The sequence below is a fragment of the Marmota flaviventris genome, chromosome 18 (genome assembly GCF_047511675.1).
Source record: "Marmota flaviventris isolate mMarFla1 chromosome 18, mMarFla1.hap1, whole genome shotgun sequence".
NCBI lineage: Eukaryota > Metazoa > Chordata > Mammalia > Rodentia > Sciuridae > Marmota > Marmota flaviventris.
In genome coordinates this window covers 33,796,779-33,822,987 of record NC_092515.1, presented here as the reverse complement: position 1 = coordinate 33,822,987, position 26,209 = coordinate 33,796,779, and the positions used below count along the sequence as shown (strand labels likewise).

Sequence of the window (26,209 nt, the reverse complement as noted above, 5' to 3'; positions counted from 1 at the left end):
AGACATTCTCATACTTAAAATTAGAGAAAGTTTTAGTTTTCCCATTAAAGAGTTAAGTAGATTTTTTTCCCTTTTTCTGTATCATAATTATTTTGCTCAAGCACTATGGGAAAGAACAAGTTTTATAGTTTTACATTAAGATTATTAATATTTTAGCAGTATCACAGGAAGCAGATCAAGAGCATTTAAAAAAGAATTTCCTCGTCAAACACACATTCATCCACATACTTAGATTACAGTTTTGTTATGTTCTTACCCGTAAACATGCCTCTGACTATAGCAAAGAAAAAAAACATCAGGAATTTCCAAACACATTTTCATGCTGATTCCAGTGTGTTTCACCGGTATCTTTTCTATACCTGCCTCATCAAAGGTTTCATAGCAGTGCTGCAGCACTGGGAAAAGAAGGAGGGCTTAGAATTGCTCACTAAAATGCCACCTTAAGGCCTACAGGCTATAACAAATAACCAAGACTCGAGAAAACAGCAACAAGCTCAAGATGGCGATGCAGTACGACTCCCGCAGCAGCAGCCAGTAATAAGGAAGGTTATTCAATCCCATTAGCCTTTTAGCCCAAAGAACCCCTCCTCCTCCCACTCATTCAGGCTTTCACTTACCCTTCCTCTTGGCCTCTTCACTGAAGACATTTTTGGCGTCAGACAAAGGCTTGCCCTCTGCTTTTTCACCACCCCAGGCAGTGCTCAAGAAAAAAGCATTGAAAGAAGAATCCTAAATGGCCTATTTAGCAAGCTGCAACCAAGAGATGCACAACCCTCCACAAATACACATTTTGATTTATCAACACATTTCTGCCTTGGCAAGTTTATATCTACTGTTCATCCTATTTAGGAATGATAAAGACTATAAACCCTCCTAAAAAGCTGAGTTTCCTCAATAGCTGTAAGCAGATAGCCAGATTCCAACAAAGCACAGAAAGAAATGAATGCACAAAGCATCAAAATGCATCAGCATGAATATTAGAGATGTCGTTAAAAATACTGACTCCTTCTGCGGAAGTAGGCCAGCAGATGGTGCTACCAGTTATTATTCCATTAGACTCTGCAATTTAACCCCCAATGGACTGTTCTTCCCTCCATGTAACATATTAACTCTCTCTCTGCCATTTCCTGCAATAAAGTTTTAAAAAAATATACCAAAAAAAAAAAAAAAAGATTAAAAAAATAATTTGGAAACTACAATTGTGGTGGAATGACTTTATGTGGCTATCAATTTTTAAAAATACAATACAGTTTTCACTGAGAAAAATAATTTTACATGACATCTTCATAAATCTGTGAAATATTTAAAATATTGAAAATAGCTAAAGATGTGCAAAGTATTATGAACAGGACATGCAAATAAACACTTAAGTAATTGACCTTTACTCCTGATATTCTATTTTAATTGAACTGCTGTTTTTCAGATAAAATTTTAGGTTCAATTCTTTGCTAAAAATAAATAGCAAGTCCACTTGAATTTGATCACTGGTACAACTTTTCTGTTTAGAAAAAATTGAGACTATTTTAGTAATGCCTCTAAGTAGCTAAAACAAAATTTCACTTTACCTTTTTTCATTAATGCCAATTTTTTCAGTTGGTCTTGGCTAGTCATCTGATATGGCTACCAAAGCACACTGCATTGTTTTTGTTTTTCTTTCTGGGCACCAAAGGCCACAAAACAGAGATCAGCACTATCTGAACAGTGTCCTAGAAAGATCAATCTGGACAGCATGAGAAAAGATTAAAGGCAAAAAAGGACCATTAAAAGCAACAAAAGGATCTCACTGACCTAGAGATCATCCATGAAAAAAATCATAAGACTGAACACACTTAGTACTTACTAAGTGCCAAGTTATTAAGTACTTTGCATGCATTAATTAATTTACTCCTGAATGGTAAGTGGGTAATAATAGATAATGAATAGAATGGGGGTGGGCCCAAATGAGAGAATTTTATTTTATTTATTTATTTATTTTTGTGGTACCGGGGATGAAACCCAGGACTTCCCACATGCTAGGCAAATGTTACTCCACGAAACTACTACACTCCAGCCCTTTTTATTTTATTTTGGCCAAGCAGGGCGAATTTGAGATTCTGCAGCTTCAGACTTCAGAGTAGCTGAGATGATGCGCCATGCATAATGCCCTTTGAGAAATACTCTCACTGCAGCATTACAAAATAGTAAAAGGAAATTAACAATTACAAACTTGATATCAATAATATCACTAAAAGCATGACAGGGCATGGTAGCACACACCTATAATCCCAGCAACTTGAGAAGCTAAAGTAGGAGAATCATAAGTTTGAGTCTAGCCTAGGTAACTCAGAAAGACCCAGTACCAAATATATTTTTTTTTAAAGTGGATGGGGTATAGTTCATTAGTTATCACATCCCTGGGGTCAATCCCCACTATTAAAATCAATCAATTGATCAGTCAATGTAAGAACTATAACTTCCTTTGAATGCCAAGTCCTGTTCCTAATATTTCATATATATTGCTCCAATCTTCAAGCGATTCTATAAAGCTGGCTATGGTGGCACATGTCTGTAATCACAGTAGCTCAGGAGGCTGAAGCAGACGAATTGCAGGTTCAATGTCAGCCTCAGTAACTTCGTGAGACTCTATTTTAAAACAAAAAATAGAAATGGCTGGGATGTGGCTCAGGGATTAAACCCCATTGGGATCAATCTCCAGTACCTGCCCCTCCCCCAAAAGGGAATATGTGTGTGTGTGTGTGTGAGAGAGAGAGAGAGGTGGGGGGAGAGAGAGAGAGAGAAGGGTTAGTTCTTTTCATACTGAGTATGAAATGGAGAGCTCCATCAATTGGAAATTTGGGACTTGATCCTCAGGGACTGAGTGGACAGGGCTGAAACACAAGATGTGGGTTCCAGGGCTGGGAATATGGTTCAGAAGTAGAGTATCTGCTTAGTAAATCCAAGGCCCTGAACCTAGGCCTTGATACCATGAGGGGTAGGGGGAGAAGATGTAAATTACCCTGCTCTTTCTTTACCCTTAACTCACTGATATTCTATTCACAGAACCAAGAACTCCAAAATATCTTACTTCTCCTACAAAAACTTTTCAATCAATTCTATTACCTGATTCAAAATCCCAATTGCTTAATAATAAATATTAACAGTAGATTGATATTAATTATTATTATTAAAAATATGAACAGTAATATTAGGTGAATCTGTGATCAAATATTCCTTCTGCTACTAGAATACAAAACTCTATTCTCATAGAATATTAACACCAAGGTGTTAAGTAACTAAACATCCTGAATATCAAATCATTGCCCAATTCACACACAGACAAAAATATACTATGTTAAGGTTCTTGGGTTCCTTTCCCCGATCTAAACAGTATGCAAATTCTGTCAAATCTACTTAATTGTGTTTTGTTTTGTTTTTCTCTTCTCAGTCCCCAGAGCATCTGGTTGTATTAATTACCCATGTGTGATTACCTGGAGAAATATCCTCCTGTATAAAATATACATTATAGTCTTTAAGGGTAACAAAAGGTCAGGTCTGCAACCTACTCTCAAATGGAGTAAAGGAATTTTGTGGTACTATAATTGCATTTTAAGTTTCTGATAATTTCAAAATACAAGATATTTTAAAAATTTAAAACAAATCCACAGGCCTTCTTCCCCAAATACCTGTATGTTAAATGATTTTTAAAATACAAAAAGGTAAATACATTAATCGTATCAAATATTCACAAAACAAGAAAAAGAAATCATAAGAAAACAGCTAATGAACAACCAATAATAATTAAAAAAAAAAGAAAACAGCTAATATATGCAATACTTTGACAAATAGGAGTATAAATGGAAAACCCTGGACATCATATTTTAGTATTGGGGAAACTCAAGGATTTACAGTATGAGTATTTTTCAAATCATGACCAAAAAGCAAGTAATAATGTATATTTAGTAGGTCAAAGCTAGCACTGTAAATATGAAATAAAACAAAATAGGACGGTATTTAAAACTTGTGGATGAATTTCATACTCTGAGGAATCAGAATGTTTTTATCATGTGGTAGTTCCCTTTTCCTTCATGAGGGGAAGCAGCAGAGATTTGGTCTAAAATCAGAGGTTTTGAAATTTGAATAGGGATTGTTGCCTGTTCTTGAAATTTTCCCACCTACTCACTCTCCCACACTGAGGTATTTAGCCATTTTAGTTGCATAAAAGTAAGTAAAATTATTGAATCACTAGTATGTAGACATGAGTAAAAATTTAAAATTTCCAAATTTAGGAAAAACAAACAAGTGATTTTCAACAACATACATATTAGTAGCACTGTAGCTAAAAATCTTCAAATTTTCTCATGAGAGAGGACTGTCAGTCTTCAGGCTTCGGGGTCTAGGTACAAGGAGGTCACAATGGAAGAAGATGTGAAAGAAACATTTAGCAAGACTTGAGTAAGAATGATTTTGAATGTGAAGAAAGACAATGTAGAATAACCAGGAATGAAACTCTAGCAGATAAAGAGGGGTTAATGAAAGAATAGTAAGATGAGTCAGGATAGAGTGGTGTCAGGGAAGTAAACAGAAAAATTCAAGTTAAAAACACTACAATGAAAAGAAATATATACAGAAAATCTTAATAAGAATTTGTTATAATAATAATTTTATAAGGAATTTTTTCTCTTAAATTGTTTATAGTCACTTGGTGTGCCAGTTCTTAATATCCTTGTTTAAAAAACAGAAGCCTAAACATTAAATATTCATATTAAATCAATCATCTAAAAAATAAATTCATGGTTTATTTTAGTAATATGTATCAAATATCAGGGTTTTTTGAAAGCGGCAGCGGGTGGTTCTTAATACATACAACATTTTTCTCCAAGTTACCAAAAACAAACAAACAAACTCGTTTTTAAAGAGGAGAGAAAATAGATCAAAGAACAAATTATAATGTAAAAATTGTTTTCTGAGTTATGCCCTTATATTTGATTTCAGTGTTTCTGATCAAAATGGAGTGATTATTTCACTTTACTTACTTTATTTTTTTTAATTGTTATTTTTTTAGCCCAAGAGTGCTATACTACTGAGCTACATCCCTGGGTATTTTTGCTTATTAATTTTAGACAGGGTCTTGTTAAGTTGCCCAGATACTCCTCAATCCCAGGAATACAAAATGAATAACAAATCTTTTTTTTCATATATAAACTAAAATATTTACAAATGAAGTTATATGACTGAGATATGCTCCATAAACATCCACAGAGCAGGTGAGTGTATGAGAGAGAATAATTTAAATGAAATAAATGGTGGCCATAAATTAATGGCTGTTGTACCTGGGTGATGAATATTCCATTTTTGGGTACACTTGTTATTTAACATAATACAGTTTAGAAGTAGTATTCTGTAATAACAAGTAGTTTAGTGTGAGAAAATTAGAATCATGTGGGAGAATGATAAGCAATAAGAATTTAAATGAATATGTTAGATTATCAAAGTGTTATAAATTATACTAAAATATCTAAACTTTATGTAAAGGATTAGAAAAAAGCGATTATACAGAGACAAGTAACAGAATCAGATTTTTAGATATAGGGTTGCTGAGCAATTTCAACAAAAATATCAGAATACTGACCAAAAATATGTTGATTTAGCAAAAGGTCATATATGACATAAAAATAAGTAGTATTTAACCTATCATCTTATATTATAGTAGTTTGTATCACTTTCTCAATGTTTCCAAATAAGTCAAGTATATATTTTTAAAACATTAAACTGCAAAACTTTATCAAGTTCACAACTTAGAACATTAAATCCATTAAATTTATCAGACCAAAGTTACTACTGATACTAAAAACTTCTCAGCATAATGATGTGATTAAGAGAATGAACTTGGGAGTCAGCCAGTCAGCAGTTCAAGTTCTAGTTTTATCATTTACTTGGGCCTCAGCTTCTTCAGCTATAAAATGGAGATGATAATATTATCTACCTTACAGAGCTGTTGTGAGACCTAATATATAATGCAAGGAACAGAAATACTCATAGACATAAGATATTGTTTTTGTTATGATATGATATGCTCTTCTCAATGTATCATACCAGTGAGTAAATGATGCCAGTATGTCTTATTACTGGTGATGTTAACTTTGATCATTTGATTAAAGTAGTGTCTACCATGATTCTGCACTATAAATGACTCCTTTTAGAACTAAAACACATTTTATGGGGAGATATTTGAGACTACGCAAATATGCGATTTCTCACGTACATGTGCCTGATAATTGTAGCATGCATTGATGTTATTGCCTATAAGATAATTATTGTGGAATTTACCTAATGAAAATTTTCCAATTCCACCATTCTTTCTGCATTTTCAATTGGAATTCTACCATAAGTAAGAGCTCTCATTTTGCCATTTATTTATTCATTCAATTATTTACTTATACCAGTACAAACTCATGGGAGGTTATTTTATTCTATGAGTTATAATCTGATACTATGATTATTTATTTGTTGCTTAAATTATTCCATTTTGGCCACTTAGAACTCCTTTAGGTTGCTTACTATGTTAATTGGACATAACCCTATAGATTTCAAGTATTTCCTTACTTTCTGGTACTGTAAAATATTCTAGGGTTGTGGTTAAAATAGTTGAATTGAGTGGTTAATATGGAGGCCATACTCAGTATGCTAAAAAGTAAATGAGGAAAGAAAGTTAATGAGAAAATAATTGGATATAATAAATATCATACGCTTTTCCTAAATAAGAAAATAAAAACTGGAAACTAAAGTATGATTTTTTTCCTGGCTAAAAAACAAAACAAAACCAGGCATAAAGGGCTTGGAGATATAGGGAGCAGGAATAGAAGATGAATAATTTGAGTAGAAATTGTAAAGTACTTTCCGAAAACAATTTTTAAAAAATCATGTTGATTAAAAATGTAAATATTATATATAAATATATAAATAATTCTTTGGTAAATAATATAAGCTTTCTATAATATCAATTATAAAATGCTTCTAGTGGAGATGGGGGTAGGAACCTCAAAGTATTTAAAAAGACTTCTTCAATAAGTTTATTCACAAACAATTCTTCCTGAAAGTTTCCACAATTTCTGGCATATTTTCTTATTTGATTTCATAATTACCTAGGTGGTGATCAAAACAAAAAAAAATTCCTAAATTTGCAAATGAAAGAATTCAGGCCTGGACAGAATAAGTACCTATCAAACTGAAATAACTTGTTGAGTTCAACTCTTCAAAAATCATTTTGCAGGCTGAGATTGTGGCTTAGCGGTAGAGTGCTCGCCTAGCATGGGCGGGACCCAGGTTCTATCCTCAGCACCACATAAAAATAAAGGCATTGTGTTGTGTCCATCTACACCTAAAAAATAAATATTAAAAAAAATAATTTTGCTAACTATTATCAACATCTACCATGACCACATAGTTGATTGTTAATCTCAAGCTCAAAAAGCATTAAATATAATAACCTCTTAGGAATCAGTAACCTTTCCAAAGCAGTATACCAAATTGCAATCAGCTATTCTTGAGATTGCTTTAAGAGATCACTATAGTGGCAATCTGACAAAATTTCATAAATGAAATATACTTGTATAGCCTTGATAGGTCCCAGTAAAGTAGAAAGGCAACAGGGTAAGTAAATTAGCCAACAAGTTGCTTGATAACACTGACCATCTCTGAATTCTTCTGGCAAACAGTGTTTCTAAAAGTCTTAAATTCAAAGGAGAAAAACCTCTTTCAAGTCTTTAAAAAGGGGCACTGAGAGTTAGTTCTATTAAAAAATTCATTTTATGCAATTCATTAAGAGAAATCAACATTTTAGAATTCAGAATTCTGATACAATTTTTAAAAATTATTAACACAAGTGATTATTAACATAACTATAAATGATATTAAGAAACTAGTATAAGTGTATATACAATAAGGTACATTCTAAAAATAAGGCCTTTAAATCTGCCAAGCAGTTTTAGGCAAAAGAAAATATAATTCTATTATATGCCAAAGAATAATGACACATATATACAAAAGTTAGGCTAGGCATGGTGGTACCTTTCTGTAGCCCCAGCTACTTGGTAGGTTGAGACAGAAGATCACTTGAGCCCAGGGGTTCAAGATCAGCCTGGGAAATGTACGAAGTCATTGTCTTTTAAATAACATTTGTTTTAAAACTTAGGGGCATTTTAGAAATAGAAATACCAAAATATTGTTAATCATTTCATGTTAAAATTTCATCTGTGAGAACACAAAAGAAATAATGAGAGAAACTAATCTCTGGACACAATTCATACCACAGAAAAAAAATATTTCTGGAAGCGATGAGGACCACATGAGATACATATGAGAAAGCTATAATGATAGTAGAGGATAGGAAAGGTAGTAGAATACAACAGTTACTAATATGGCATTATGTAAAAATGTGGATGGGTAACCGATGTGATTCTGCAATCTGTATTTGGGGTAAAAATGGGAGTTCATAACCCACTTGAATCTAATGTATGAAATATGATATGTCAAGAGCTTTGTAATGTTTTGAACAACCAATAAAAAAAAAAAAAAAAGCTATAATGTCTTTGTCCTTCTGGTATCCAGGACCATGTTTCCTGGTATAGTAGTAACATAGTATGGTATTGTAATCATAGTAATCTCTCTCTCTCTCTCTTTCTCTCTCTCTCATACCAGGGACTGAGCCCAGGAGCACTTAAACACTTGAACCACATCCCCAGCCCTTTTTATTTTTCACTTTGAGTCATGGTCTCACTAAGTTGCTTATGATCTTGCAAAGTTGCTGGGGCTGGCCTTGAACATGTGATCTTCCCGCCTCAGTCTCCCAAGTTGCTAGGATTATAGTCAAGGGCCACCATGCCTAGTGTATATTTCAGTCTTTATAAAGGTGGATCACCTTTGAAAGTTAAAGGAAAAACAACAACAACAACAAAACATGTTATTACCTGTTTTTGACAGATCAATACAGTCATAAAATATAGCTCATTAAGTCAAGACTCAAAAAAAATTTTTTTTTCAACACCACAGTAAAAAGTGATTTGAGGGCCTGGGGTTGTAGCTTAGTGGTAGAGCTCTTGCCTAGCACGGATGAGACACAGGGCTCGATCCTCAGCACCACATTTACATAAATAAATTAAATAAAGGTACATCTCTCTCTCTCTCTCTCTCTCTCTCTCTCTCTCTCTCTCTCTCTGTGTAAGTGATTTGAAAGAAAAAAATGTTTATCTAAAAATGATGGTTACAGCCATAAATATTTCAAAGGACAAAGAACAAAAAAGAAAAGTACAAAAAAAAAAAAATAGCAATGTGAGAAGCATTAACCTGTAAGCGTAGTATCAGGAAGGCTATAGCCCACAATAGTAAAGTTTGACAAAATGATTTGGGGTAACTGAAAATGCTCTATTAGTGGTTTTGAGCAAGAATGGCTAAGATCTTATGAGCATGGTGTATACATAGCAGTGAGGTGCCTAGGAATGGAAAAATAGATAATAGGCGGTGAGGGAGCACAGAGAACACCATTTTTTTTTTTTTAGTATTGTTAATATTTATTTCTATACTATGTTACAAAGAAAAAACATTTAGTTAGGAAAGGATATAACTCCAATGTTAAATCTCAACCAGTAGAATCATGCTGTATATTTTAAGAATAAAAAGAGATCCAAGCACAGTGGAACATGCCTGTAATCTCTAATTGAATAATTCCAGTTTAAATTGTGAACTGATGCCATCTGGTTTATCTTCTGAATTCCTACTGCCCTTTCACTTCAGTTTAATCTCTTCAGCAAACCTATCATGAGTTCTTAAATTAGCCACCCCTTAGTTGAATGATCATATTTTTTAAAATGCTGACTACAAAAAAAGAAAAAAACTTATGAGGCTGAATCTATAAATGGACATACATGGGTGTACACACAGCACTACTTAAGGATGAAATAAAGGGTGCATGCATTAACAGTAGCTCAAATAAGAAATACCAAGGATTCGGGTGCTGTGGCACACGCCCGTAATCCCTGGGGGTTTGGAGACCGAGACAGGAGGATTGCAAGTTCAAAGCCAGCCTCAGCAAAAGTGGGGCACTAAGCACCTCAGTCACTAAATGGAATACAAAATAGGGCTGGGAATATGGCTCAGTGGTCGAGTGACCCCAAGTTCAATTCCCGGTACCCAACAACAACAACAACAAAAGAAATACCAAGGAACTTAAGCTCATTGCAAACTAAATGAATGTATAGTATAATAAGCTGGCAAAAAAAGAAAAGTAAATGGAATCCTACCCTGCATAAATAGAAATATGTTCTACAGAAAAAAGGAGGTGGTAATTACACTATACTTGAGTATTACCAGGAGACATGTACTGTTTTAGTTTAGAGGAACAGGAACTAGTTCATTCACTCACAACATATCAAGTGCATATCATCTGCAAAACATTGTTGTAAGCTAAAGACAAAATTCCTTTCTAATGTAACTAACATTTTAGAGAGCGAGATAATAATCAAACAGGTAAAACTTCAGATGGGGATAAAAGCTATGCAGAGAAAGAAAATAAGATGATGTGGTGAAAAATTACAAGGTGACCATTTAGAACAAATTCAGGAAAGTTCTGAAGAGGCACTGTTAACAATGAAATCTGAATGAAAAAAAAATAGGTAAAGATTAAAGAGGAATTAGAAATTAAACAGGTTTGAGAAATCACCTACAAAGCAAATGACCAATGTACTGGTTTCATATCTTAATAGTAAGCATTAATTATATTTTCCAGTCTGTTCATTTGAAAACTGTCTCATGTTAGAACCAAGTACTCTGCCCCTCAATTTCTATGCAGATCTTATCTGTTCAAGTCCTACAGCTTAAGCTTATTCCTTTTAGTAATGAGCCATCATTATAATTCTCAATAGTTGGTTGAGAAAATACTGTTTTTGAATTGTAAATTGCAATCTCTTTACTGGCCATCAATTTAGTGGACAGCAATTAACATTCTTTATAAATGAAATAGACCCAAAGTGCTTTGTGAAACACTGGTGAAATCTTAATATTGAAGAAGTTGGCTAATACTTAACTACAGAATCAAAGGAAAAAATACAAAACTTATACAAGAAGTAAATATTCACATCCTTTATGTACCTAAAACCATACATATCATATAAAATGAAAACTACCTGGTGAAGGAAGGAATGAATGAATGAAGACTGAATAAACTTCTAACACTAAGTACGCTTGTGCAAGAAAGAATTTGGCTTCTATGAGATAACTTATACAATACTTTTTTTTAAATTTTAAATCACATACATAGCTCTCATTGGACAGTGACGCTGTGTAGATCAATGGCTTTTTTTTTTAAAGAGAGAGAGAGAGAATTTTTTTTAATATTTATTTTTAGTTTTCGGCGGACACAACATCTTTGTTTGTATGTGGTGCTGAGGATCCAACCTGGGCCGCACGCATGCCAGGCTACCGCTTGAGCCACATCCCCAGCCCACTTATACAATACTTGACAGGAGTGTCTTTGTTTAGGAAAGGGACTGCCCACATCAGAAAGATTTTGGATGGGGGCTTGGAATTACCTAGTATTATCAGTTGATCTGGAGACTGAAAATGATCACAGGGACAATTTATTAACCATGCTTGCATACCAAAGACCTAATAAAAACTCTTGACACTGAGATGCAGTGAGTTCTGTGGTTGGCAATATTCCATGTCTATTGTCACATTAATGATGGGACCTAATTCTTAGGAAAGAAGACAACAAAAACTTCATATTTGAAACCCTTTCAAACTCTGCCCTATTCATCTCTTTCTGGACTAATATTTTTTTGTTGCCGCCTTTTAAAAATAAAACTATAACTGTGAATATAAAAGATTTTAGTGGGTTCTGTGAGTCCTGCTAGAAAATTATTGAAACAGCCACCCTCAAAACCTGCAGCTAGCGTCAGAGACGAGGGCAATGTTGGGACAGTGCTAAATGTAGCCTGCCTAACTCTGAGTAATGTTCTCAATGAAAACTAATAATAAAGTAAGTCTGATGGGGAAATAGAGATCTTAATTTGCTATCTACCTTCAATTGTTAGCTCCAATTAAAAAGACTAGTGATTTTTTAAAAATTAGTTGTAGATGAATACAATATCTTTATTTTTATTTATTTATTATTTTTTATGTGGTGCTGAGGATTGCTTCATGCATGGAAGGCAAGCACTCTACCACTGAGCTACAACCCCAGCCCAAGACTGGTGAGTTTTTGTAAGACTTAAAAAACAATGAAAAATAGGATTGACAATTCCATTCTATCAAAGGATTGTCTATAGGAAATCTGGACTAAGAAAACTGCTTCCTTAACTATGCCTAGGCAAAAGTCTAAAGAAATCTGTACACAGGAACACATCCATGTGACAAGATTCAATACTCCTATGTGAATTAACAACAACAACAACAAAAATCCAACATATCTGATTTAACAGAAAAGGGACAAAAGAAGATATGATAGTTCACTTACATATAACATAAAAGGAATTATTTTGTGAGACTTGAAAGAAAGTTCAATTCTTTAAACAAATAATAAATGTTCATCATTAATAAGGCACTACATTGGTACTATAAAATGTAACATGTAGTCTCTCACTTAAAGAAACTTATTCCCTGGTAGCACAGAACTATTACTTCTGGATACTTTTCTACAGCAATCTCAATGAATAAAAGACCCGGAGATCAACTACATACCAATTATGTATATTAAGCAAAGAATGTTATTCAAATCTTACTATAATTAATAAATAGGATAGAGGATTACAGACAAAACTAATATTTATACTTTATCTGAAGATTTACAGAGGATTTAAACCTGTATTATCTCATTTATTTCTTCCATCCAATAAAATGGTTATAAGTGATATATGGTATTTCCATTATAAAATGTAGAAAATATGTACCAAGGATCAAAGATTGAGCCTCAGCACCAAGAGGAAAAAAAAAAAAAAAAAAAGACAACGTACTCTTTAGTCAAATCACATAATCTTTCCTCATCTTCCTTTTATATTAGTCAACTATCAGATCTTGGACTCTTTTCTACTTCCTTACTTTTCATGTAGGAAATATATTCACCATAATATACATCTAAAAACTTACAGAACCTCAAGTGAAGGAAATAAAATGGCACATACTAGTAAATTTTTTTCTGGTTCTGATAGCAGAGGTGCATATTAGCTGTTGGTCTACCAATGAGAATCACTGTCCTACACTTTTCTACTGAAACAAACATATGAATCATTAACATATAAACCTTATAGTAGAGAAATTTGAAGGGACAAATCTATGAGCAAAATAAAACTTATTTCATGGGAGAGATCTTATAAAACTTTAGTTTGGCTTAGGAATTTCTAAAAATGCCTCACAATTTATGAAATATTTTAATCCAAAATTGAATCTGATTGATCACTGTCTTTAAAACTTCATCATGTGAAGACTGGCCACAGATTCATTCTTTATCTAAAAAGTTTGAATTTTTTTTTGTGTGTGTGGTGCATGCAAGGCAAATGCTCTAGTAACTGAGCTATATCCCCAGTCCAGTGCTTAATATGAGTAGGGACTGTTCTCAAGCATTCTTCGTGACAAAGTTTCTACTAAGTGACTAAATTTTCTTTGTCGTTTCTACTAAGAACTCTTGCACTTATTGTCAAATCTATTGCTTTCAAAATAGGGACATATGGTACCTATCAATGTTAATCATGTATTATGGTGGGCAGAATTTGAAAATGAATTCCCAATGATGCAAGTGTTGTATAATCCCTCTGCTTGAATGTAGACTGAACCTAAGAACATGGCAGAATATTACAGAGTATGTGGCAAAACTGAAAGGATTTCATAGATATAATCAGGATCTAAATTAGTCAACTATGAGTTAATCAAATGGAAATCAACTAGGTGAGAGTGAGCCTAACCTAAGCAGATTAGTATAAAATGTATGATTTCATTTCTATAACATTCTTGAAATGGAAAAATTATAAAGAAGAGATTAATGTTGCCAAGGGTTAAAAATGGGAGAGAAAAGGTCATAGCTATAAAAGGGCATAATCAGAACTGTAGATAGTGACTTAGCTGGGCATGGTAGTGTTCACCTATAATTCCAGCAGCTCAGGAAGCTGAGGCAGAAGGATCACAAGTTCAAAGCCAGCTTTAACAACTTAGCAAGGCCCTAAGTAACTAAAACCCTGTCTCAAAACTAAAAATAAAAAGAGCCTGGGATGGGGCTTAGTAATTAAGCACCTCTGAATCTTGACTATGAAGAACTTTCAACGTGATAAAATGCTACAGAAATTTGTAAGGCCTTGGGTTTTATCCTTAGTTGGAGGGTTGGGGAATGGATCATAAAAATAAATGCAGATACATAAAAAATGAGAGCATGTGAAACTGAGAAATCTAAATAAAATTAGGATTGTATCAACTCAATTTACTGGTTGCAATAGATATTACAGCTTTAACTTTTTACTGAGGGAAACTGAGTAAAAGATACAATGGATTTCATTGTATCCTTTCTTTTTTGGGGGGGCGGGTACCAGGGATTAAACCCAGGGGTGCTAAAACACCAAGTCATAAACCCAGCCCTTTTATTATACTTTATTTAGAGACAGGGTCTCATTGAGCCTCCATAAGTTGCTGATACTGGCTTTGAACTCACTATCCTCCTGCCTCAGCCTCACAAGCTGGAGGAATTATAGGTGTGCGCCACTGTGCTTGGCCACTGTATTATTTCTTACAACTGCATGTGAATTTTCAATTACCTCAAAATAAAAAGCGTTAGAGAGAGAGAGAGAGAGAGAGGGCACGAGAGAGCGAGCAAGAGAGAGTGTTCTTTGGTTTTCTCTAAGCTCAGAGACACTCTCCTGTTGGCTTTTTAAGAAACAAACTGCTCTAAGTTCTACAGCTGCAAGGAAGTGAATTTTGTCAACAACTCAAAGAGAGTTGAAAAAAGGACCCTAGGCTTCAGATGACATACAGTGCGAGTTGATACACTGGCAAAAGTCTTGTGAGAGCCTGGGAAGAGACCTAGCTAACTTGTGCCCAGACACTTGGCCCCAAGGAAACAAGGAGATAATAAATGTGTGCTGTTTTAGCTCATTAAGTTAAACATGTGATAATCTGTTTCTATATAGCATTAGAAAATGAATATATTCATGTATGTGGTTACTGAATCACTCCATTCTTGAACAATTCTCAGTATAAATACATAAAGAATTCAATAACTATATGTATATGCAAAACTTTTCTATGATGTCAGAAGAATGATTACTCTTGAGGAGAGGGCAAATAGTGACTACAAAGAGAAAAGATTATAACTCTGGGGAGGAAAGAGGGAAGGTACTGGAGAATGAAACTGACCAAATTACATTGTTTTATTATGAGTATGTATATACAAGTAACAATAGATTCCACTATTTTATATAATTATAATGTACCAATAAATATTTTAAAAGAAAGTGGACAATTTTTTAAAAAGTAAATAAAGTCAAATAGGAAACGATTATTTGATCTTATTGCCATTAATTTGAGTAAACAATTCAAAATATCCAGGTTTAACAAAAAGAACAAATTATTTCCTATTGCAATGATGTTTTGACACAAAGCATAGATTTTTTTTATTATGATATATTATATTTCAGATAGTTTTCATTTAGAAATAAAAAGGGAAAATCAGAGCATATTTCCTCCAATTCCAGGAGAAATCTATGAAATAATTAAAAGATCTCTGAGAGTTACCTTAACCAATGTTATTAGTGATGGAGAAAAGGAGGAGCAGGAGGAAAGTTTTTTTGTTTTGTTTTGTTTTATTGTTGTTTTTGTGGTACTGGGGTTTAAACCGAGGGGTGCTCCACCACTAAGTGACACCCAAAAGGTAGCAAATGTCTATCATCTCACTCCAGTCAGAATGGCCGCTATTATGAAGGCAAACAACAATAAGTGTTGGCAAGGATGTGGGGGGGAAAGGCACACTCATACACTGCTAGTGGGACTGCAAATTGGTGCAGCCAATATGGAAAGCAATATGGAGATTCCTTGGAAATCTGGGAATGGAACCAGCATTTGACCCAGCTATCCATTAAAAACAGCATACTACAGGGACACAGCCACATCAATGCTGATAACAGCACAGCTCACAATAGCTAAACTTTGGAGCCAACCTAGATGCCCTCTAGTGGATGAATAGATTTAAAAAATGTGGCACATACACACAATGGAATTTTACTCAGTAATAAAAGAGAACAAAATCATGGCTTTTGCAGGTAAATGGATGGTGTTGGAGAAGATAATGCTAAGTGAAGTTAGCCAGTCCCAACAAAACAAATGCCAAATGTTTTCTCTGATATAAGGAGGCTGACTCATAGGGGGTTAGGGAGGGGGAGCATGGGAGGAATAGATGAATTCTAGATAGGGCAGAGGGGTGGGAAGCAAAGGGAGGGGGCAGGGAATTAGTAAGGATGGTGGAATGCGATAGACATTATTATCCAACATACTTTATATACAACCAGAGATATGAAAAATCGTGCTGTATACGTGTAGTGTAATAAAAATTGTAATTAATTCTGCTGTCATTTATTTTTAAAAAATCAATAAAAAGAAAAGAAAAAAAATCTGAGGGGGGGGGGGTGGGGGTGGGGGAATTCACTTTGGGGCTGGGAATGTAGCAGGATAGAGTACATGCTTAGCTTCTACAAAGCCCTGGATTCAACTAACAGCACTACAAAACAAAAACAAAAACACTCAAAAATATGAAAACAAATATTCCAATTTAAAAAATGGGAAATTTTGAACAGGCATTTTACCAAAGTAGACAAATGGATGGTAAGTAAACAAAGTGCTCACATTGTTAGATTAAGAAAATACAAATTTGAACAGTCAGTATACTATTTAATCTATTGGTGAAAAATTAAAAATCCACCAGGTGTCGTGGCCTGTCCCTGTAAATCCCACCTACTTCTGAGTCTGAAGCAGAAGAATTGCAAGTTGAAGCTAGTCTTGGCAACTTAGTGAGACCCTGTCTCAAAATAAAATGAAAAGGATTGGGAAAGTAGCTCAGTGGTAGAGTACCCTTGAGGGGGGTTCAATTCCCAGTACCGTGAAAAGAAACAAATGAATGAATGATTAAAGAAAAATAAGCTAGGTTAGGGGGCATTTGTCTGTAATCCCAGAAACACAGGAAACTAAGGCAGGAGGATTGCAAATTTGAGGCCAGCCTCAGCAATTTAATGAGACCCTGTCTCAAAATAAAAAATAAAAAGGGCTGGAGATGTCGCTCAGTAGTAAAGCAATCCTGGGTTCACTCACTCAGTACTAAAATAAAAAATAATAATAATAATAACAAGATTAACTGCTAGAGAGGATATAGAACAAAAAAATGAAACTCATACACTATTAGCAGGAACATACAAATGCTAACAATTTGGTGGTGTTTTATTATAGTTAAACATACACTTAAACAAATGATCCCCAGCAATCCTACCTTAAATATTTTCCCCAAATAAATGAAATATATGATTTAATTTGATTAAAAATAATTGCACACAAATGTTCATAGGGGTTTTATTCGTATTTGTCAAAATCAGGGAACAATCTAAATGTCCTTTAACTGATTAATACATAAACAGTCTGCACTATATTCATATAATGGAATACTACTACACAATAACAGAAAGGAAAATAAAAAAATACAACCCTATATGCAACAAAAAATAATACAATATACTAAGTGGAAGAAGCCAAACTCATATAAGACAACATACTTCGTGATTCCATTTATACAACATTCTCAAAACTACAAACATGCTCATTGGCTTCAGGGTCTGGGGTTAGAGGAAAACTTGACTACCAGGGGAATTAGTTAGTTTGGGGGGTGGTGGCAATAATCTATATCCTGACTGTGGTGTGGTTACAATTGTGTACATTTTTCTAAAGTCATAAAACTAAACAATAAAAAAGACAATTTTACAGATTTAAGTTATATTTCAAATACCACCCTCCACCAAATTAATGTTCTTTAGGCCTTGATTCTCATACTAAAAAGCTAAGGTCTCATCAGTTGTAGCAGTACATGCCCACAATTTCAGTGACTCTGGAGATAGAGGCAGGAGGACTGCAATTTGAGACAAGCCCCAGCAACCTATTGAGGCCCTAAGTAACTTAGTGAAACCCTGTTTCAAAATTTAAAAATAATAAAATAAAAAGGGCTGGGGATGTGGCTCAGTAGTTAACATCATCGCCCTCCACCCCACAAAAAAATTAGGCCTCTAAATTTCTGGATATTATTTTCTTACTCATCTCCTTTCTGGAGTCAATGTTATACATGATTAGACCCCCTTTATCAAACAAAATTGGTTAACTAGACTTCTTTCTATGAAAGTTATATCTGACTTTTCCTATTCCTACTCCAACTCTCCTTCCTTGTTCTTTTTAATATATTTTTAGTTCTAGATGGATGGACACACACACACACACACACACACACACACACACATATTAGTTGTAGATAGAAACAATACCTTTATTTTATTTGTCTATTTATTTATTTTACATCTTCATTTATTTTATTTATTTATAATTTTATTTGGTGCTGAGGATCGAATCCAGTGCCTCACATGTGCTAGGCAAACACTCTATCACTGAGCCAGAGCCCCAGCCCCACAGTGGCAGATTTACATGCCTGTAATCCCTATGACTTAGGAGGCTGCAACAGGAAGATTGCAAGTTTGAGGCCAGTCTTAGCATTTAGTGAGACCTTAACAAAAATAAAGAGGCTCAGTGGTAAAGAGTCCCTGGGATCAACCACCATTGCAAAACAAAAAAACAAAAACAAACAAACAACAACAACAAAAAACCCACCATCAAGAACTTACTGCATAGAGGTATAACAACATCTTTTAGGTACATGCAAGAAATATAAAATGGAACGCTGCCCACAAAAGTTGATATTCTTGTTATAAAAATAATGCATATAAGAATTGAGTATATGAGAAAAAGAAGCAAAACAATAAATGATCAACTATGGTGCGGGGGGATAAATCAACATTAACCAAAGACAAAGACTTAGAACTATGCTGTCAAGGAGTAAGTTAATGTTTATAATTAATAGATAAATGAGAAATTATTCAAGGGAGGAAGATAAGCATAAGCAAAAGCATAACAAATGAAATAAAATCTGAGAAGAGCAGAATTTTACAAGCTATATTTTAAGAAAATGTGAGATATTAAAATATTCACATTCATAAAAGATTCTGAGATGCTGCTTTGTGTTTGCCCTTCTTAGAACGTCATGATAAAATTTAATGTATTAAAGCCTTACTCTATGAATCCCAGCAGATGAGATCTAGAAAAAAAATGAATGAATGCAATTGATAGGTCAAAATTAGGAACAACATTTGATTCACAGTATAAACAAAGCAACTTTTTTGTATTATTTAAATAATTTTGTTTCTTTTAAGGTACAGCTGTTTAGAAAGTTGAGAAAAAAGTTTGGTTTTTTTTTTTGTCCCACCTCCATCTCCCAGAGGGAAAGTCATACTGTGAACTATTATAAAATTTAGAAGGAATTAAATCAATAATCTATCCTTCATTGCAGCAGAAGGCCTTAAGAATGAGTTTGGAGACCAGTGTTGACTAGAAGTTTGTTGGTTCTGTTGTAATTTGTTTTAAAACTTGGGAGGTAAGGAAAGAGAGAAACTACAGTCTAATACAGTATTTTAGAATACACAGGAGTACTCAAAGAGTTTGAAGTAATAAAAAATTAATATTAATAATAAATTTAATATTTAACACCCCCTATATTGCATATACAAAATACAAATATAAAAACACTTAATTTATAGGCTAGGAATGTGGCTCAGTAGTAGAGCAACTGCCTGGCATGAAGGAGGAACTGGATCTAATCCCCAGCACCACAATAACAAAAGACAACACAACAACAACAAAAAAACAATTAACTGAATATAGGTAATATAGATCATGATATACTTGTCAAAATTAACTTTTAATCTACTTCTTGAACTTATTTAAAGAAAAATGTATTAATGTGCTATCATCCCGTAAGGCATAGAAAAGATTAGTCTATAAACGTACAAACTTCTGACGAAAGTCTATAAAAATATTTTGCTATTTCTTGCATTGTTCCATTTAGTACAATCAACCAGGACCAAAGAACACAACAACAAAGACTGGTGCAAATAATGAGTTAAAATTATAGACTAAATAACAAATTACATATAAAAATCTTTCATTAATATAGACACATCCTTGGGCTGGGGATGTGGCTCAGGCGATAGCATGCTTTCCTGGCATGTGCGGGGCGCTGGGTTTGATCCTCAGCACCACATAAAAATAAAATAAAGATGTTGTGTCCACCGAAAACTAAAAAATAAATGTTAAAAAAATTCTCTCTCTCTCTCTCAAAAAAAAATTATATATATACACTCACATCCTTTATACAATAGCAAATTTAGTCTGGGGAGAGAGAGAAAAGACAAGGAAGGAAGGAAAGAAGGAAGGAAGTAGGGGGAGGAAGAAAGAGAGAAAGAAACGGAGAAATAGGTATAAGGCAAGATAAATGATGAGGACAAACAAGATTCTTCACAAATGTAATCGAATAATCAACTAACTAGAAAAGAATCAGACTGCAGAGATGGAAGAATTTGGGCATCAGCAGAAAGAGTTGGAAAAAGTCTGCAACCCAATCATTACCAAGCTGTACCAGAGTGCAGGAGAGAAGCCAGGAGTAACACCTGGGGGCTTCCCCAGTAGGGGAGTTCCTACTCTGGTGGTGCTTCCTCTGGGGCCCTCCATTGAAGAGGATGAACAAGCCATCCCAAGTATAAATGTAGCATTGATCCAGACAGTAAACCATAGACGGGTCCAAAATTGTAGCAAATTCTGTGACAATTTTAAAGCTGAGATGTCTTAAAATTAATGGGCATTCTCAATGAATATTTATACATGAATATAAAACATAAGCACAGGGAAAGGAAATAACATTGCATATTATAAGCACTGTATTCTGGGCCTGGAGTTGTGGCTCAGTGGTAGGGTGCTTGCCTAGCATGTGTGAGGTATTGGGTTCAAGTCTCACCATCACACATAAATAAAGGTCCATCAACAATTAATATTTTTTTTTAAAAAAAGCACTATACTCTAAGTGGAAAGGCAATGTTTTAAATAAATAAAACTGCATTTAAAATTGAAAAAAAAAGAAAGAAAGATTGGTAAAATAAGCAAGTGGGATTCTTCCTTACCCACTCCACTACTGGGGAACTCAGCGGCACTCTAGCACTGAGCTACTTCTACAGCCCTTCTTATTTTTTGAGTTACCCAGACTGGCCTCAAACTTGTAATTCTCCTGCCTTAGTCCCCACCCATACCCTACTTTCTGGGATTTAAAGACATGTACCACTATGCCTAACTAACTTGTACATATTTTAGAAATGCAAGGCTAATTTAATATCTAAAAGACAATGTAAATATAACTTATCAATAGAATAATAAAAACCTCATGTCATATGAAGTGATGAAAAAGAATTTGACAAAGTTCAATATCACTTCATCACAAAAATACTCATCAAATTAGGATAAGAAGGGAACATCCACAACCTGCTAAATAGGACATTTATGAAGATCAACAAGTAACATTATATTTAATGGTGAAAAGACTAAATGCTTTTCCTTAGATTACAAATTACACAAAGATATCTTCTCTTGTCACTTCTATCAACATTTTGCCAGAAATTCTAGCCAGGGCTATGAGAAAAATAAATTTAAAAGCATCCAGGTTACAAAGCAAGAAGTATATGCAGAAAACAATCTTTTCAATTAAAAAGAAAAAATCCTAAAGAAAATATTTGCAAAACAAATCTCTGTCAGGGAACATGTATTTAGATTATATAATCTTTTTTTAAATGTTTTTTTAGTTGTAGATGGACACAATACCTTTATTTTTACGTGGTGCTGAGGATCAAGCCCAGTGCCTCACGCGTGCCAGGCAAGTTCCACCACTAAGCCACAGCCCAGCCCCTAGATTATATAATCTTCTTAACTAAGCAATAAAAAGAACCTAATGTAAAAATTGGTAAAAGATCTGGATAGGCATTTCTCCAAAAGAAGATGTACAAATGGCCAGTGAACCCATGAAATCAGGAAAATGCAAATCAAAACACAGTGAGATATTATTTTACATCCCCTAAGATGGCTGTAATAAAAAAAATAAATAAATATGAAGAAGTACTGGCAAATGTGGAAAAACTAGAACCTTCATGCACTAGTGGAAATGTAAAATGGCCCATCTGCTCTGAAAAAACAATCTGAAAGTGGCTCAAAAGAGTTTTATATGACCCTATAATTTCATTCCTAGTTGTATACCCAAGAGAAATGAAAACTTGTACATGTATTCACAATAACTGGAAAACAGAATACATAAACATAATGAATATATGTATAAAATGGCATATGATTAGCAATAAAAACTGAAGTTCTGTTACATATTACAACATAAATTATGCTAAGTTAAAGAAGCCCATCATAAAAGACCATATATTGTTATGATTCCATTTATTTATCCAAAATAAACAAATCCCATACACAGAAAATAGACTGGTATTTACCTAGGACTTTGGGTGATAGGAGTTAATAGAGACTGTAAATGTGTTTGGGGTTTCCTTTGGAAGTGATGGGAATGTTTTACAACTTATGCTGGCGATAGCTGCACAACTCCACAAATATACTGAAAACCAGTTAAGAGTATACTTCAAGTGGGTGAGTTATACAGAATATGAATTATATCAAGATACAACTATTATCAAAAAGAATAATAAATCCAGGCACGGTAGTGCACATCTGTAATCTACTTAGGAGGCTGAGGCAGAAGGATCACAAGTTCCAGACCAGTCTGGCCAATTTAGCAAAACTCTGACTCAAAATAAAAAATAAAATCATGTGTGGGGCACACACCAATAATCCCAGTGATTCAGGATGCTGAAGCAGGAGGATTGCAAGTTTAAGACCAATATCAACAATTTCTCAAGACCCTGTCTCAAAAAATAAATAGGGCTGGGGATGCAGCTCAGTGTATACCATCCCTGGGTTTAATTCCCAGAACCACAAAAATAAATAGGTAAATAAATTTAAAAAGACTGGGAATGTGTAACTCAGCAGTAAAGCGCCCTTAGGTTCAATACCCAGTACTACAAAATAATAATAATAATAATAATGAAAGAAACAGAATAATAAGTTCAATGCAAGAAAATCGATTTTATACTAACTGTTTACATGAGGATTACAAAATTTAAATAAATTTAAACTAATACTCTTAAAAATATTTTTATGGTCATTTAAAAGCTATATATATATATATATATATATATATATATATACACACACACACACACACACACACACGTGTGTGTGTGTGTGAATGTGTGTGTGTGTGTATATATCTCTATACACTTTTTTTTTTTTTTTGCTCTAGTATGTTCTTTATTTAAATCATGTAAATACCAAGCAATTCTCCCACCAAGGAGCTACATATAGTGGCACATACTTGTAACCTCAATAACTCAAGAGGCTGAGGCAGGAGGACTCACAGCAAGTTCAAGGCCAATCTCAACAATTTAGTGAAACTCTTATCTCAAAATTTAAAAATATTAAAATTAAAAAGGCTGGGTATTAGCTCAGGGGTAGTGTCCCTGGGTCCAACCTCCAGAACTGCTAAAAACAAAAGCCAATTCACCCATAAAGACCTTTCTACATTAATCTTTAGGTCAAACTTAAAGTTATAACTTATTCTATGATAAAGTCTGCTTCAAAAAACCAAAATTAGTTTCTTTAATAAATACATCTAAGTTTGCCAAAATAGTACTCAAAAGCCTTCAACTCTAACATTATTTGTATGAATATATTTGTATATATCTCAATCCTGAATGTTTTAGAGCATTGACATGCCAGGTTTGGTGGCCACACCTGTAATCCAAAAACCCAAGCAGCTCAGGAGGCTAACACAAGAGGATTGCAAGTTCAAAGTCAGCCTCAGCAAAAGCAAGGTGCTAAGCAATTCAGTGAGACCCTGTCTCTAAATTAAAATACAAAACAGGACTGGGGGTGCTGGGGATATAGCTCAGTTGGTAGAGTGCTTGTCTCATATGCACAAGGCCATGGGTTCATCCCCAATATCACAAAAAAGGAGGGGGTGCTGGGGATGTGGCTCAGTGGGCGAGTTCCCCTGAGTTCAATCCCTGGTACTGCACCCCACCATCTCCCAAAATAAAAAGATACCGACTTACGCTTTTCTCACTTTTAGACTTTCAAGACTACTACTCTTTCTTTGTCCTTCCATAATCAGACATCTCAAAAGAGTAGATTATAGCTGATATCCTGATTCTGTTACCGCTTGTAAATTTCTTTTGATTTCATTCCTATTCCTCCATAATGTACCAAAAAGAAAAAAACAATCTTTATTTCCAGGACACCAATTACTTCTCATGGCTAGTCAATAATTTCTTATCTGTTTTAACTTTTTTTTTTAAGATGTTGGCAAACCTTTACTTTATTCATTTATATGTGGTGCTGAGAATCGAAACCAGCGCCTCATACATACTAGGCAAGCACTCTACCACTGAGCCACAACCCTAGCCGCTCTGTTTTAATTTTGACACTGTTGTTCATCACTTTTTCTGGAATCTGTTCCTACAGATTGGGTGACAATATAGTCTCAGAACTATTCTTTTTTTTTTTTAATATTTTTTTTTTTAGTTTTTGGTGGACACAACATCTTTGTTTGTATGTGGTGCTGAGGATCGAACCTGGGCCACAGGCATGCCAGGCGAGCGCGCTACCGCTTGAGCCACATCCCCAGCCCCTCAGAACTATTCTTTCTTTAATTCTGTTGTTATTCTTTCTTCCAAAGATTCTTCTCAAACTCTTGTTTTCTCACTGTATATTTTCTATTACTTTGTCCCATAGCTTCAGCCACCACTTATACTTCGCACTAGATACATCCAAAATACATATCTTCTGCATTCTTTTAAAAAAAATTTTCCAACTAACTATAGACCTACCTCTCTATATAAAGCAGTCATACTGCTTCTACTGTTAAGCTTAGGGGTAATAGAATGCTTGCCTCAGCACTTGAGAAGCCCTGGCATAAATCCCCCCCACCACCACAAAACAATGACAACAGCAAACAAACAAACAAACAAAAAAACAAATTAATCAAGTGTAGTTTTTATTGTGAGTTTTGCCTGCCCAAGTCTTCACTTGGCCTTAGCCTGGCATTCAAGGCCTTGCAAATGGTACCCATTTAACTTCCCAAATCCTTCCAAATCTCAGTATTACCCATTCATTAAATTCAAGGTATTTCCTCTTCTTTAAAAATTACAGTACAGGGCTGCATGTGTAGCCCAGAGTAGAGCACTTGCCTAGCCTAAGCTTGATCCCGGCATAGCAAATAATAAAAAGTAGAAAATAAAAGGAGCTGTCGAAGTCACAAAATATTACATACAAATGTCTACATCTTTTAGTTCCATATCTATATCCTTTGGTGATTAATGAAGAATAGAAAAATCTTTTGAAAGTTTGAAAAATAGATAATCAAAAATTATTAGTGAGGTATCACACTAAATACCACATGGATTAGCTCACTTTAAAACAGAAAACAATCTTATATGACAAATACCAATATTATCCACATTTAATGAAGGAGGCTATTAAAGTTTAGAAAATAATAACACATTTGCTCAGGGTAACATGGCCAGAAAGAAAAAAATACAAAAAAAAAAAAGTTGTTTTTTTTTTTCCCTGCTACCCAGATCTACCTAAATCCAAAGCCACCATTTTGTTTTATTGTTAAGATTAAATTATACAACATTTTTAACATAAAGAAAATAAATGAACAACCATGAAATAAGATTAAATAGATGTTAATGTTTGAGTTACTTGCTTCAAATTCTTCTTTTTAAATAAACAAACTGCAGTAATTCTCCTCTCCATTCTTTCCCTTTTCTTCCTCAGATGTTTATGGATAGGGAGAAACACACAGCTACCTCTATGGAGTTGCAAAAACATAGTGAAAAGATACATATATCAAAATAGAGGTTTGCTCTGGAAAGGGAAATAAATGGGAATAGGGGTTTCAAGGGTTATTTACAATATTTTATTTAAGAAAATCTAGTTGGAACAAAGTTACTTAAACCTAAAT

The 26,209-nt window shown here is 34.1% G+C and overlaps 1 protein-coding gene across 13 annotated transcripts in view; it reads right to left on the bottom strand.

The window, feature by feature from the left end:
- Chd9 (chromodomain helicase DNA binding protein 9) overlaps positions 1 to 26,209 on the bottom strand; it is a 248,958-nt gene that overhangs the window by 103,456 nt on the left and 119,293 nt on the right. For 2 of the 13 annotated variants that reach the window (XM_027939061.3, XM_027939062.3), the window contains exon 1: positions 618 to 694. The exons of 10 other annotated variants lie outside the window; for them this stretch is intronic. In XM_027939061.3, coding sequence (XP_027794862.1) covers positions 618 to 647 — 30 coding nt within the window. In that variant the 5' untranslated portion in view covers positions 648 to 694. Of the gene's footprint in view, positions 1 to 256; positions 524 to 617; positions 695 to 26,209 lie in introns of those variants that run through there. One more of the 13 variants, XM_034635974.2, reaches the window with a different exon arrangement.